Source organism: Monodon monoceros, unplaced genomic scaffold, assembly GCF_005190385.1.
Source record: "Monodon monoceros isolate NGI ecotype Baffin Bay Population unplaced genomic scaffold, NGI_Narwhal_1 Super_Scaffold_17, whole genome shotgun sequence".
NCBI lineage: Eukaryota > Metazoa > Chordata > Mammalia > Artiodactyla > Monodontidae > Monodon > Monodon monoceros.
The window spans coordinates 24,409,642-24,424,501 of record NW_021703773.1 but is presented as its reverse complement, the minus strand read 5'-3'; the positions used below and the strand labels follow the sequence as shown (position 1 = coordinate 24,424,501).

Below are 14,860 nucleotides of genomic sequence, written 5' to 3'. Positions count from 1 at the left end.
GGCAATGATTTCATGAATATGATACCAAGAACACATACAACAGAAACAAAAATAAACAACTGGGACAACATCAAACTAAAAAGCTTCTTCACAGCAAAGGAAACAATCAACAGAGTGAAAAGGCAATCTACAAAGTGGGAGAAAATATTTGCCAACCATATGTGTAATAAGAGATTAATCTTGAACTTATATAAAGAACTACAACTCAACAGTAAAAAAATAGCAAAGAATCTGAGTTAAAAATGGGCTAAGGGCTTGAACAGTTTTCCAAAGACAACATACAAATGGCCAACAGATAGACGAATAAATGCTCACTGTCACCGGTCATCAGGGAAATGCAAATCAAAAGCCAGTGAGATGTCATCAGAGAAACAAAGACAACAAGCTTTGGTGAGCATGTGGAGAAAGTGGGCCTCTGTGCATTCCCGTTGCAGCCGCTGCGGGAAACAGTGGGGGCGGTTTATTTTCTAAAAACAGAGCTACCTGATGACCCAGTAAAGGAACCGAAATCAGAATGTGGAGGAGATATTAGCACCTCTACGTTCACTCACAATAACTAAGACTGAAACACCCAAGGAAGATGTGCTTCACACACGTAATGGAAACCTGTTCAGCCTGAGAAAAGAAGGAAACCCTTCAATGTGCAATGACATGGCTGGACCTTGAGGACATTCACTCAGCGAAATAAACCAGGAACAGAAGAGAAATATGGCATGAGTCCACTTATATGAGGCATCTGAAATAGTCCAGTTCCTAGAATCAAAGTGTGGATGGCAGTTGCCAGGGGCTGGAGGGAGGGGAAGCGGCGAGTTACTGACCAACAGGAGTGAAGTTTCAATCATACAAGACGAATAAGCTCCAGAGGCCTGCTGTGCACCTGTGACTACAGCTGACGATAATGTGCTGGACACTTAAAGATTTGTGAAGAGGGCAGATCTCATGTTGGGTGTAAGATAACATAATGTGAAATAAAAATTTCAAAAGATATGTATGTAGACATATATTACTTTGTTTTTTTAAAAAAAGTATTTGAGGGGCTTCCCTGGTGGTGCAGTGGTTGAGAGTCTGCCTGCCGATGCAGGGGACATGGGTTCATGCCCCGGTCCGGGAGGATCCCACATGCCGCGGAGCAGCTAGGCCCGTGAGCCATGGCCGCTGAGCCTGCGCGACCGGAGCCTGTGCTCTGCAATGGGAGAGGCCGCAGCAGTGAGAGGCCATGTACCGCAAAAAAAAAAAAAAAAAAAAAAAAGTATCTGAAACAAAGAAAAAGCATGTTTTCTAGGGCTTACAAATACTGCCAGTTGCTGAGTAAGACACACGATCCACCGAGTCTTCTTTTGCGATGGGGCAGGAAGCCTAAAAGAGCTGTTTAAAATGATTAAAATGGAATTCAACGAAAATGAGCTTCTTACGGACTGTAATACTCTAATCCAGCCTGGTGATGCTGTGACAGCACAGGCCACGAGGGACCAGCAACACGGGCATCAAGCGGGTGAAGGTGCTCACTAGCCACTCACCTCCCGCTGCGGAGCACAGATGCCGTCTGGGGAGCGCCTACCTTTAGGAGCATCCAGGAGATGCAGGTGAAGGGCGTGCTCATCTCCAGGAGCAGCGTGATCATGGGCAGGTAGTGGCCCGCTTGGAGGTTGACCACGGAGCCGAGAAACCCGAGGAAGGCGAAGAGGTGGTGGACGGCCAGGAACCCGTCGAATGTGCGGAACAGCGCATTGGACACGTGGAGCGCGAGGTTCTCAAAGAGGAAGAATCCGGTTGCCGTGGTGATGTGGAACCAGCACCAGTTCTGCTGGCCAAGCACTTTGTCGGCCTGAAGCACGGGGTCCAGCAGCAGCGCCCGTAGCCCCGCCGCGGTGCCCTGGATGCCAAAGACTGCGCGCGTGGCCGCCAGGTTCCAGAAGACCTGCTCTCGGGCCCCCAGGGAGCGGTAGGTGGCGTTCAGGGAGGATGACAGCTGGTGGCAGGCCACGAAGACGCCCAGGTAGAAGGTGCAGCCGGCGGCCACCAGCGCCCAGCGGACCTGCCCGGAGGTGCAGTCCAGGTCAAAGATGCTGCCCGCCGGCCCGCTGCTCGGGAGGCTCATACTGCCGACGTCGTACAGGCTGGGCCGGGGTCCACACGCTGCACCAGGGCACGGCCCCGGGACCCTCATGCGCCCATCCTCCGCCTGGACAAAGAAAAGAGCCTTGACCCTCTGCTGGCTGAAAGGAGCCGGGACGCAAGGCTGCTCCAGCACCACAAAATGGATGTTAACAACTCTTCTCCTCAAGCTTATGTGTATTCAGTGACACAAAAACAGAGCAAGAAAACACCCGCTGGTGGGACAGGAGCACGAGAGAAAGTGACACGAGGCACAGAAGGGGCAGGCGTGGACGCGGCAGGAAACAGACACGGTCCCGACTCTCCAGTGGATGCCCCCCGTGGTGGCAGTGACAGCCCACAAAGTCCCCCAGACAGAGCACACCTAGAGGAGGATGTGCTTCCGGAACCCACGGTGGGAACACTGCCAGCCAGCGCCCCATCCGGAGCTCCTTGGACCCTCACCTACGCTGGACAGCAAGCTCCGTACTTAGGGGAGTACGTGTGTGTACATCTATGTGTGTGTGTGTATATATTTCTGTCTACTGTGATGCTCTGACATCGTTAAGTCCCGCCTGGCTGGGCAGAGACAACCCCCCACCAGCCAAGGGCCCAGCCAGGAGCCCGCCTGGGACCTATGCCGACAGCCCGTCCAGGCCTGGCCTCCTCCGCCTGCCCCGCCCCCGGGGAGGTGGCCCTCCTCTGCCCGAAACACCCGGGCCGGGTGCCCGGCGGCTCGGGGCAGCCCTGTCGCCCAAAGCCCGGCAAAATCACTAAAAGCAGCCAATCGTACGTGTTCCCCCCGCCCCGCCTGCCTTTCCTCTGGAAACCCCAGTAAAGGCCGTGCCCTCAGTCTTCCCTCCGTCCTGTCCTCCGCCCCCGACCCCCTGGCCAGCCCCCCACGTGCCCGGCGTGGCCCTGCCTCTAGGACCCGAGAGCATAACGAGCTTTGCTTTCCTCTTGTGGCCACACCTGACTGAGCCTCTCATAGCAGACTCCAGAAGCATCTGGTCCCGTATTGTGGAGCTGATGGGGGCGGGGTCAGGGGCGAATACAGGGAAGGGAGAGGGGGTCTCAGTGCTGGGCAGAAGGAAGCCGCACCATCAAGAACTTAACCCCATGCAAAGGGTCGCTGCACAAACTGGAAAGTGCCGAGAAACAGGCTCCTCCGGAAACCTCACCTTGTCCTTTCCACGAGCCTGTCACGCGGTCTGGGCGACTGTTCCCATTTTGCCACGACTGCATCTCTACGCTCCTGTGGAACCTCTGCCTTGAAACGGGAGGGTCCCCATGACTCTGAAGAGCTCTGACTAAAACAATGACTCAAGCTTGCCCAGGGTGAGTGGCTGGTATAGGTGCCCCTTCACGAAGGCTGGGGGGACTCCAGGGCACTGGGACCAAAGAACAAAACAGTGGGTTCCGATCTTGGTTCCACTATTTCGGAGCTAGGAAAACAGGACTCCAGTGTCTGACTATAGGAACGAAAAATACACATAAATACAGCAGAGTGGGTGCCGGGTGCTAATATGAAGTACCTACTCCGTGCCAGGCACGTTCAGTTAGGCCGTTTAACCTGCTAAACAGGGAGTCGTACATTTCCAATGGAAAGAAGAGAGCTCAGGTTTAGTTATTTGCCTCAAATCAAGAAGCTACCCAGTGGGGCCTCGGATTGGACCATGATCAGGACTCAGAGCTCTGGGCCCAGGTGCATTAGATCACCTGCAGGTTCGTCTGTCCTTCCCACACCGAGGACGATGCCCAGGCCCCCTCCCAAGGTCCTGACTTCGCTGCCCTGGGGCGGGGCCAGGCTTGGGTGTTTCTTATGTGCCCAGGCGCTCTAAGCAGGTGCAGAACGACTGAACCGGCGTGAATTCCAGTCCCCCAGATGTAAGATCCTGTGACTCCAAGGAGGGAGGGTTTAGTGGCTTCCTTTTCCTAAAGCAGGCAGCGTCCTGAAGACCTGAGAGGCTCTTCTGTGCGCCGCAGGTGGTTTTAAATGTGAGCCAATCCAACAAACCCTGATTATCCTGGAGAGAAAGCCTGAAAACAGCCCTTTTCCTCCTCCTCCCACCAAGAGGCACAAGGAGACAGACGTGGGGTCCTGAGGGCCAGGGCAGGGCCTGAGAGGGGACGGAGAGTGGACAAGCGAGGCTACAGCACAAAGAGCCGCCCGCCAGCCTCAGGCTCCGAGCACGCGGGAAAAGCCTGCTTCTGAAGCGTGGGCCCAGCCAGGGTGGAGGCTGGGGCGCAGAGCCAAGGCCCAAGGAAGAGGAAGGCTCCAAGGCCCCAGAGACCCAGGAAAAACCACCGTCATCTCAAATTCACCACTGAGAAACCTCAGCCCGGCTTCTGGGTCCTCACGCCTTCTAGTAACCTTTCTACAGAAAGAAATGCAGGCGGGCTAAGGTCAGACGCTGAAATACTCAGCTGAGACCGATCAGTGGCGGCGGAACGCTCGGGGCCATCACAGAAACAGAAACAACTCCCTGTAAAAACCCAATGCTCTGCCGCCCTTCAAACCCTATCAACTCTCCCCCATCTGGATCGCTGCTCAAACCCGCCTCGGACACACCCTCCTACACAGCCGCTTCCACAGAGCTTCTGGGCCGGCTGGTCTGGTCCAACCTGTCGCCCTGGGTCCCGGGGACACACAGGCGAGGTGGGTGACCCACTTGAGCCATGATGGGATGAGGCCAGGCCTTGGGTGGGGGTCCGCAGCAACCCAGGCGGCCCCCCCCCGGAGCCCCGCGGTGGCCCGGCTGCCCCGTGGCTAGGGGGCACCCCAGGGCGTGGCCAGGCCCTGCTCCGGAAGGCGGCACAGACCAGAGGCAGGCAGAGCTCCAGGGCTCGGCAGCCACCCACCCTGACCACACCCCTCACCCGTCCCGGCACGGGGGCACTGGGTCACCCCGTTCACCCCGAGCCCAGCCCTAGGGCTTCTTCGTGTCTCCTGAGGCCGCCGTCCCCGTCCCCGCACAGCCGCAGAGCCAGGACCCCCGCTCCTCCAGTCCGGGGTCCTCGGAGCCCCGCCCCGCAGCCCCTGCGTCTCATTGGTGGTGGAGCCGCGGCCGCGGGGGAACGGGTTCCTGGCGGCTGGAAAGCCCGTCCCGGCTCCACAGGCCTCCATTTTCCCTGGGAAAAAATCCATCTACAAACCTCATCTTACTCTTCGTTTTACAAGATTTGGTAGTTTCAGCTGTTCTACTGAACTGAACCGGGCGTTTTAGGAAATTAACAAGAGGGTGGGTTCCAGGGTTGCAGTGGCCAGGCAGCCCCGACCCGGGGACGGGAGTCCGGCCACCAGGACCTTTTCAGCTCTGACACAGACGCCGAGCATCTGTGAGCTCCTTCCGAAATACAAAACTTGGAAATGTGGTCAGAAAGAGGGAAACGGCACGCTTTTTGATGTCGCGCTGGGTCACCGCTCACAAGCCCCTGAGGGTCACCTGACTTTCCAGGGGAGACAGCAGTTCGGTTCAGCAAGGACTGGCCCAGACTTCAGTCTGTGAGGTCAACCCAGCAACACTGATAGGGTGATGAGGGGCCGTAACGCCCCTCTCCCCCCAGAGGATAATCCCAGTGGCTCCCTCCCCGACCAGCATTCCTGGTGGCAGCCTCCGGCGGGCTTTCCTCCGCCGGGTCCTTCCTAAGCGATTTAACCTGACCTGTGCTCCCTGTTTGCTCAGGAATTACGTTTCTAACATTTTGAGAATTATACTCCGACAGTTTGTAAACATATTTTTCCAAAATTTAAATACACGCTCAACAAACAAAATTCAGAAAATATAAACAAGTCCCACAGAGAGCACGCCGTGGACGGTCTCGGCCTGTCTGCCAGTGTCCTCTCTCGGGCTCGCTGCCCGCGGGCCGGCCGGCTGCACCCCTCCCACCGCGGCCCGCACCGCGGCCTGAGCCCACGCCCGGCTCACCTGCGGGCGGAGATGCCGGAACTCTGCCCGCCCCGCCTGCAGACGGAACGACCGGACCCCCCGCCCGACCCACCTGCAGATGGGGCGACCTGAGCCTCTGCCCTGCACACCTGAGGACGGAGAGCTGGACCCCGCCCCACCGCCCACAGTCCAGGCAGGGCCGCCAAGCCCCGCGGGCCGCACGCGGGGAACTCTGGGCTCCTCCGCGCCAGGACTGGGGGGCTCTCTAACTCCACGAGAACACGCCGACTGGACCCGGAGACCCCGCCCCCCGCCCGGCGCCTACCTGCGCACGGATGTGTCACGACCGGCGCACACGTCGCCGCGCATGCGCACCCGGGGGCGGGGCCTAGCGGCGGCCGGGCGCTACCAAAGCGTTAGCCGGGGGGGCCTCGGGCTGTACCACCAGCTGGCCGCTGGGGGGCGGGGCGGAGGCGGACCCGATGCGCTCTCCGCCCCGCCTCTCCCGCCTCTACAGTGAGCCAGTCCCGAACGCACCCCTCACGCCCCAGGTCGATTCCTTCCGAATAGTGATGAGCAAGGCAAGGGTCGCCCTAGCCGACTGCACTCGCGCTGGGGTCCTGGGGCCCCCTGGGGGGAGCGTCCCGGCAACTCCTCTGTGCCCACCGCCCCGGCCCGCGGACAGGACCCGGCAGAGCCCCCATGTGACCCCGAAGCCCAGCCCCCCGGAAGGCCCGCTGGGCCGCGCAGCCCGGCCGTGACTCAGCCCTGCGGCCCCGCCGGGTCCACGCGCAGAGGCCGGCCCGAGGCCACGGCGCCCGGGAAGCAGGGTCAAGTGCAGTTCCTCTTCCCCACTCCCTGCGGCCGTGGGCAGGGGACCCGGCTCCCCTCCACCCTGTTCCGCTCAGGCCGGCCGGCTGGGCATGCGGCCCGAGGGTCGCTGGTTGTGACGGGGCAGCAGCTGGCATTGCTCAGCAGGCGGCTCCTGTGGTCGGCGGACTGCGTCCCGCGGGGTGTGGGATGGACGTGTGAACCGCCAGCCGGCACCCTCCCCGCCCGCGGCCTCCCGCCCGCGAGGCCCGCAGAAGATGCAGCCGAGGGGCCCAGAACCTGGCGCAGCCTCCCCGGCTTGGAGTCGGACAGCCCTGGTCTCCAGACTCGCCAGCTGGGAGAGGTTGAGAGAACCTGCTTAACCTGGAGCCCGGCCTCGGGTGTGAAGGTGGACGCCCGCCTGGCCGGGGGCGCCCCGAAGCTCACGTGTCCCCATGGTCTCACCCCGCAGCCTTTCTTACTTTAGGGTACTTATCACCATTGGGCCTTCTGTACTTTCATGGGTTTGTCTTAGTTATCTGTTGATTTTCTGTGTCCTCTGACTAAAATGCCAGCCGCATGAGAGGGGAACATGGTTTTGTCAGTGTTTTATCCCCAGCCCTGGAACGGGCTCGGCACGTCACTGGCGCCCAGTGCACGTCTGCGGAAAGAACAAGTGAAATCGCACCGCGGGTCGTCTATGTCCCGCTCCCCTCCCCGCACCTACCCCCCAGCCTCCTGTATGAGAGGCACGCAGTCGTTTTACAGAGTTGAATTAAAAGCATGACAGCCTTGAGGCTCGCTCTTGTTTTGTGCTGTCCCCTTCCCTGTAAGGTGGTGCAGAGAGCCACTGCTTCAGCTACCTCTCAGGACTTCTCCGAGGACGAAGTAAGGTGTTTAAATTATCAACGCCCCTTGAAAATTCAGCACATTGGGGAGGTTTACATTCACGGTCAAATTAGGCTGCTTTTCTGATTCTCGTCTAGGCTGAGGCTAAACCCCGAGTCCTTAGTGTCCTGTGAAAATAGACGTAAATGCTCGCGGTGCCACCACCTCCACGGTCCCTGCCTTCATTCTCGGTTCCTCTGCAGTGCCCAGGCCCGCCTTTCAAAGGAGGAACTGGGGCTCAGTGATGACCTGCTTAGTCATGCAGGCGGTAAATTCCTCAGCTTGTTCAAGGATTGTGTCTTTCTGCTCTGCTATCTTTAAAGCATCCTGTTAAAAACAATCATTTTTTTTTTCAAAATTTACAGGTATAACTGGTGATACATAACCCAGCAGAACTGAGAAGACTTTGAATGAAATGCACCCTGATTCTTGCTCACAACCTGTCATCCCCAGTGAGGCACCCAGGTTTCCAGCCTGGCCGCTGGCCTCCCGAGGTCCATCTCCTCCAGCTCCAGCCCTCTCCCTGCCTGACAGCAAGGTCACTGTGTGTGTGACATCAAGCTAAGCCCTTTCTGTAAATGGTCCTTTCCCACCTCAGCTGCACGGCAGGCTCTCGGACGCTCTTACCCACCCACGTGTCTTAGATGAGGAAACAGGTTCACGTCGGTGAGGTTGGGCCTTGTGCTTCCTACAGCAGCTCAGGATGAGGCTGAGTTCTGGGGTTTTACGCCGTGAGGGCTTGAAGAGGACTAAAAACTCACCAGGAGGCGGCCAGGACGGCATCTCGTTTTTTTCTGATCATATAAGTAATACATGCTCATTGTTTGTTTAATTAAGAAAAACACAGGCTTTTAAAAGACATTAGCAGAGGGGTGGTGCGATTTATCCTCTGTGCCCATTTCTTTCTAAGAAATAAGCTGGTGAGGGAGGGAGGGGTCTCCCCAGTTTTAAACCTGGGAGTTACTCAGAAGAGAGCATGGCTGGCTCTGAAGCACAGATGTCCCCACACCCTGCTTCCAAACGGCAGTTTAAAGCCCTGGAACCCAGGCTCGCCATCTGCAGACGATGGGTCCTAAACAAGCACGGGCCTCTGGATTTCTGAATACCAGTGAGCGGGGTCTCTCTCCCTGACCCAGCGCTAGCCGGGCTTCTCTCCATCCTCAAGGCCTGACCTTGGGTCTGTCCCTGCGTGGTCAGTTTAACTTTAGCAACAACCCCCCCCACAATCCTGGATATCTGATCAAATTCCTCCCGCCCCACCTCGCTGTGTGATCACCTGAGCTTGCCTTCAGCAAGAATCCGGCTGAGTCCATCCCGTTCAGGATGCCCCTGGCCTTGATGTTTGCTCCCAGTCATGTCCAGTCCACCGCCACTCCAGACACACACCCTGCTCCTTGGCCGTGATCCCCACTTGTCCCTGTTGTATTCGGAGCTGAGCCAGTCCCCCTTCCCCCCCGCAGGCCCCGTGGTGCTGGTCCCTACACCAGTCTCCGTGGTGCCCTGAATTAGAGCTGCCTCACTGTCCTTAGCTAGTGCCATGAAAACTCTTTCCTCCACAACTGTGGCAAAATGAAAGCTTCCTGGGCCGCCACCGCCACCTCGGAGCCCGGACCTGGGGGGCGGTGGGGCCGCGCACGGAGCCCCCGCCCCCCCGAGCTGCCAACGCCGCCGCTGCGCTACACACAGGTACCCCTGGGATGGCGTAAGCGCTCGCCCAGCAATGGACCCTTGTGTGACGCTGTGGCAGTTTCTGTTGCAGCTGTTCAGAGAGCGAGGCAATGGCCACATCATCTCCTGGACCTCCCGGGATGGCGGTGAGTTAAAGCTGGTGGATGCTGAGGGGGTGGCCCGGCTCTGGGGGCTACGCAAGAATAAGACCAACGTGAATTGTGACAAGCCCAGCCGGGCCGTGCGGTACTACTGTGATAAGAACATCACCCGCAAAGTGAGTGGCCAGAAGTTCGTCTACAAGTTTGTGTCCTACCCCGAGGTCGTGGGGTGCTCCACTGAGGACTGCCCGCCCCAGCCTGAGGTGGCTGCCACCTCCACTGTGGCAGATGCGGGCACCACAGCTGTACACGCCGTCCCCGGGGACACTGCCTCTGGGAAGCCAGGCACACCCAGGGGTGCAGGAGTGGCAGGCCCAGGCGGCTTGGCGTGCAGCAGCCGGAACGATTACATGCGCTCGGGCCTCTATTCCACCTTCCCCATCCAGCCCCTGCAGCCGCAGCCACAGCCGCCCTCTCATCCTCGGCCTTCCACAGTGCTCCCCAACACCGCCCCTGCAGGGGCAGCAGTGCCCCCCAAACCCCTTGGAGGCCTGCCTGGAGGCTGAGGAGGCCGGCCTGCCTCTGCAGGTCATCCTGACCCCACCCGAGGCCCCGAACCTTAAATCCAAAGAGCCAAGTATGGAGCCTGGGTTGGGCCGGCCACTGCCCCCAGAAGTCAAAGTGGAAGAGCCCAAGGAAGAGTTAGAAGCCGCAGCCACTGGGGAGGCGGGTTTGTCCTGGAAGCCGTCAAGGCCGAGCCCTTTGAGCCCAAGGCCGAGCCAGAAGCCCCTCCCGCGGAGGGCGTGCCAGCCCGGCTGCCTGCGGTCGTTATGGAAACTGCGGTGCCGGTGGGCTTCCCTGCTACCTACGCACACGTTGACCCCGGTGCTGTTGACGCCCAGCTCTCTGCCCCCCAGTATTCACTTCTGGAGCACCCTGAGCCCCACTGCACCCCGTACGTAGCCCGGCCAAGCTCTCCTTCCAGTTTCCGTCCAGTGGCAGCGCCCAGGTGCACATCCCTTCCATCAGCGTGGATGGCCTCTCAACCGCCGTGGTGCTCTCCCCAGGGCCCCAGAAGCCATGACTATCACCACCACCACCCCCACCCCTTTCTGGGGTCACTCCATCCATGCCCTGAACTTCTCTCCAGCCAGCCATCTCAAGGAGAAACACAGTTCAGCTGACAGACTCGTGCTGTGGTCGTGGTTGGGTGGGGATTCTTAGGAAAGAGGATCTCTCACTAACCCTTCCACAGAAAACATACAACTTATCCCTTCTTGGTCAGTCCCCCAGTGGCCGCTCTTACACGTCTCCTACTGCAGTGGTGGGGACGGTTTATTTATTTATTTTTTGAAGGCCACCGGGAGGAGCCTGGCCCTCTTTGGGGCGGGGGGGCGGTTGGCAAGGGCATCTCCCCCATCTCCACATTTTTTCCCCAAGATGAGACAATCGGGGTCTGGCTTGAGAAGGAACTTTCCTTATTTATTTCTCAGGCTGCCCTTGGGGAGCTGAGGGAGCCCTGTCTCCATTTTGGGGTGTGGGTAGAAGAGCTAGATTGCTGTAGTTTATTAATCCTGGCCGTCCCCAAGGGTCCAGGAAGAATTTGTGCTGTTTAACGGTTTGGGAGTTTTGGCCAAGGAAGAGTCACACCCTTGGGAATGGGAATATCGACCTCCCCGGCCTTTCTCTCAGACAGCTTGTCCTTTTTCAACCACCTTTTTTGGCCGGGGAGGAATCCAAACTCCTGGGGTCCTGCCTGTTACCTCCCAATGGAGGGTTTTTTGGGGGAGTGGTCCCCATCTGGGGGGCCCCTCCAACCAGTACTCCAGGTCTCCCTGTCCCCAACCCCCTGCCATTTTGATAGTATAATCTATTTTTAAACAGGGCTTTTCAATAGGGGAGAGGGAGGCATCTCTTCCTATATCTGAGATAGGGTGGGTGGGAAGGAAGGGATTTTGGGGGGAGTCTTCCTGCCACCCCCAAGTGTTTATTTTTGATACCAAATGTGTATTTTCAGCTCCCTCCCTCCCAGCCCCCCAATTTCCTGCGGGTGGGTACAAAGGACTCTTTAAGTGTCCCTGGAGTTGGGAGGGAGGAATGAGGGACATAAAGCCTGTCCCATGTGAATTCCAGGCTGGAGAAGGGCGGGTTCAAAGGACTCCTGGGTTCACCTCCCATCAGCAACGGCCCAGCCTGGGCCTGGGGACCTGGGGGTTGGTGATTTGGGGGATGGTGCTACACCTGTCTCCACTGTTTGTTTTACTTCCCCAAAAATGGATCTTTTTTTCTAAGAGTCCCAGAGAATTGGGAATTGTTCCTGTAAATATATATTTTTAAAGGTGAAAAGAAAGAAAGAAAGCTTCCTGGAAAGAAAAAACATTTTTCATAGAAAAACGTGTCTTCTTAGAATCATTCCTGCTCCTATGAGTATTCATTATGTCCATTTCTTTTTCTGAAAAACATATTTTGAACCACAAAACATGGTGCCTATGGCTTGGGTCCAAGAGTCTCAAAATGTGCTAAAGGCTCAGACTGGGGGCTCGACTTTTCCAGATTTTACTCCTACTGGCTTGTAACCCTGGAAGGGTGGATTAACCTCTCTGAGCCACAAACACGAAAAGATGAGATTGGTCTAAAATCTCTTCCAGCATCAAGGCTTCTGCTCCTTGAGTGTCATATAAGTCAGGGCCGGGTTCTCTCTGTTGCAAATGATGACCTTAAAGCTAATGGATGTAATTATCTTGGCACACAAAGAATCCTTAAATCTCAGTTGGCCAAACACCGGAACAACCAGTTTTTAAAAACGCCTCGATAAGATTATATTGGTTCAAGGGCTACAGAGCCAGGCTGTGCTTTTGGGGTCGACCACCTCCCTCAGGGCCAAGTCTGGACATTTTTGGTTTTCACAGCCGGTGGGGGTGGGGCGGAGGTGCCATGGGCATCTAGTGGGTTGGGGCCGGAGATGATGCTACACGCCCTACGATGATGCATTGGGCGGAGCTCTCAACAGAGAAATGTCAGCCATGGGGGGGCCGGGGGAGAAAGTGCCCCAGTTACAAACTGAAACCCTGCAGAGAGGCCCCCAAACTAGTCGGTCCAGTTCCATCTCTTGGGTTGGTACCAGATGGTATTCAGGTGACCTGGAGGGTCAAGTGCAACTTTGAGAAATGCTTAATTCATATCCACAGAGAGATTAATACCCTTGATCTTTCACCTCGGTTACTATCTTAGAAACAAATGTACAGGCTCAAAATTCGCCCTCCCTTCCCCCACCCTCCAAACACAGCACAATGTGATACACAGATCAAATGTATAGACATACAACGGAAAATGGAATGTAGTGTTTCCAAAATGTCACGTAGAATGTTGTAAGGTAGGCAGATCCAAAAAGCCACACACTGAGATGGGACATTTGCAAAATCGCCAAACGACGAAAACCTAGTTTCCAGTTTTCCTCCCTGGGAACTGCCCTGTCTGATGCAGAGACAAGGATGTGAGACTTCGGATCAGCTGACCAGAAACCATCAACGGCAATTAGGAAACACACTCCCGATTCTGAGGTCTTTCTCTCTTGTTAAAGTCACTGAACCAAAGTCATCGTGAAGGAGCCAGGTCCCAAGGCTCTCCAGCTCACCATGGACTGAGGGCCACCGATAACCAGACAATCACTTCTCCTCACGACGCCCTCTGCTCAGTAAGACCAGGGCAGAGCTACTCTGGTCTTAATAATTACTTGGTAGGCGTGAGGCATGTTACAAACAAGGTCTGAGTCATTCTGCACAAGAGTCACCCAGCACAAGGACCACAGGACGCCCATACATCACACCTGGGCCGTGGTCACACCTGGCGTGGGGCAGGGTGGCCTGGCACCACATCCAAACCCAAGCCCAGCTGGCAAACCTGTTTAGTGTAAGTCGTCTGAAGGTAAAGAGAGGCAGCAAGACTTAGGACGAAGCCTTCAGTGGGTCCGACAGGAGATGGTCTTGCCTCCACCAGGTAAAACTCACCATGTTGGGGTGACATTGACACGCGCTGACCTAAGAGTCACATTTTCCAACAAAAGTGCAGACAGGGTGGCTTTACTTCTGCACACTGCCGACTGGTCTTTTGTTCTTTTCTACCAATAAATATTAACCCCGAAAATCAATGTGCTTTCAACCTCCAGGTACCTGGGAGTGAACTTCTTGCTAGTACACAATTTACTTAAGAAAATAACAGAATGGTTTGTGCTAGGGTTTACAAATACCGAGAGAAGAGACAGGGCCTGAGCTCAGGGTAGTTACTATATTGTAGAAAACAATAATACCCATGTAGATAATGCTATAGATTATAAAGTTTGTTTCATAAACTTTTTCTTCAGCATGTGCTCTAAGAATCTTAAAGTGAACAAGTAACCACAGCCATTTCAGTTAACCCTGATCCATTCCAAAAGAAGAAGAGATATTGCTATAAAACAGAATGTATTCTCAATTGAGAAAGTCAATCTTGATTTAAAGCGCTGTGTTTGTGTATTAAGGATGTTTTTTATTGTCTGTATTTACGATGCTTTGATATCTTGGGGCCTGTCTGACCAGGGAGGCCTGCCCCTCCCAGGCTGGGCAGACCACATGTAAACCACGCAGGACAAGCAAAAGTTAAGAGGATTCAGCACCACCAAACCAGCTTTACAACAAATGCTAAAGGAACTTCTCAAGGCAGGAAACACAAGAGAAGGAAAAGACCTACCAAAACAAACCCAAAACAATTAAGAAAATGGTAATAGGAACATACATGTCAATAACTACCTTAAATGTAAATGGATTAAACATTCCAACCAAAAGACACAGATTGGCTGAACGGACACAAAAAATAAGACCCATATATATGCTGTCTACAAGAGACCCTCTTCAGACCTAAGAACACATACAGACTGAAAGTGAAGGGATGGAAAAAGACATTCCATGCAGATGGAAATCAAAAGAAAGCTGGAAGAGCAATTCTCATATCAGACAGAGTAGACTTTAAAATGAAGACTATTACAAGAGACAAGAAGGACACTACATAGTGATCAAGGGATCGATCCAAGAAGAAGATATAACAATTGTAAATATTTATGCCCCCAACATAGGAGCACCTCAATACATAAAGCAAATGCTAACAGCCATAAAAGGGGAAATTGACAGTAACGCAATCATAGTAGGGGACTTTAACACACCACTTTCACCAATGGACAGATCATCAAAATGAAAATAGATAAGGATACAGAAGCTTTATATGACACATTAGGGAAGATGGACTTAATTGCTATTTTTAGGACATTCCATCCAAAAACAACAGAATACACTTTCTTCTCAAGTGCTCATGGAACATTCTCCATGAATGGTCCATATCTTGGTCACAAATAAAGCCTTGGTAAATTTAAGAAAATTG

The 14,860-nt window shown here is 55.2% G+C and overlaps 1 protein-coding gene and 1 pseudogene across 45 annotated transcripts in view; one reads left to right on the top strand and one right to left on the bottom strand.

The window, feature by feature from the left end:
* Positions 1-6,386, bottom strand: part of CLN8 (CLN8 transmembrane ER and ERGIC protein) — a 45,416-nt gene extending 39,030 nt beyond the window's left edge. For 40 of the 45 annotated variants that reach the window (XR_003794186.1, XR_003794207.1, XR_003794209.1 and 37 more), the window contains exons 1-2: positions 6,097-6,286; positions 1,559-2,182 (exon numbers count right to left, since the gene is read on the bottom strand). Coding sequence is in view for 9 of the 45 variants with exons in the window: in XM_029226423.1 (XP_029082256.1) it covers positions 1,559-2,167 (609 nt within the window). In the remaining 36 variants the exon portion in view is untranslated. The other 5 variants (XM_029226426.1, XM_029226427.1, XM_029226428.1 and 2 more) reach the window with 5 other exon arrangements.
* Positions 6,387-9,402: 3,016 nt separating this feature from the next.
* Positions 9,403-11,397, top strand: LOC114897656 (annotated as a pseudogene).
* The last annotated feature ends 3,463 nt before the right edge of the window (positions 11,398-14,860 follow it).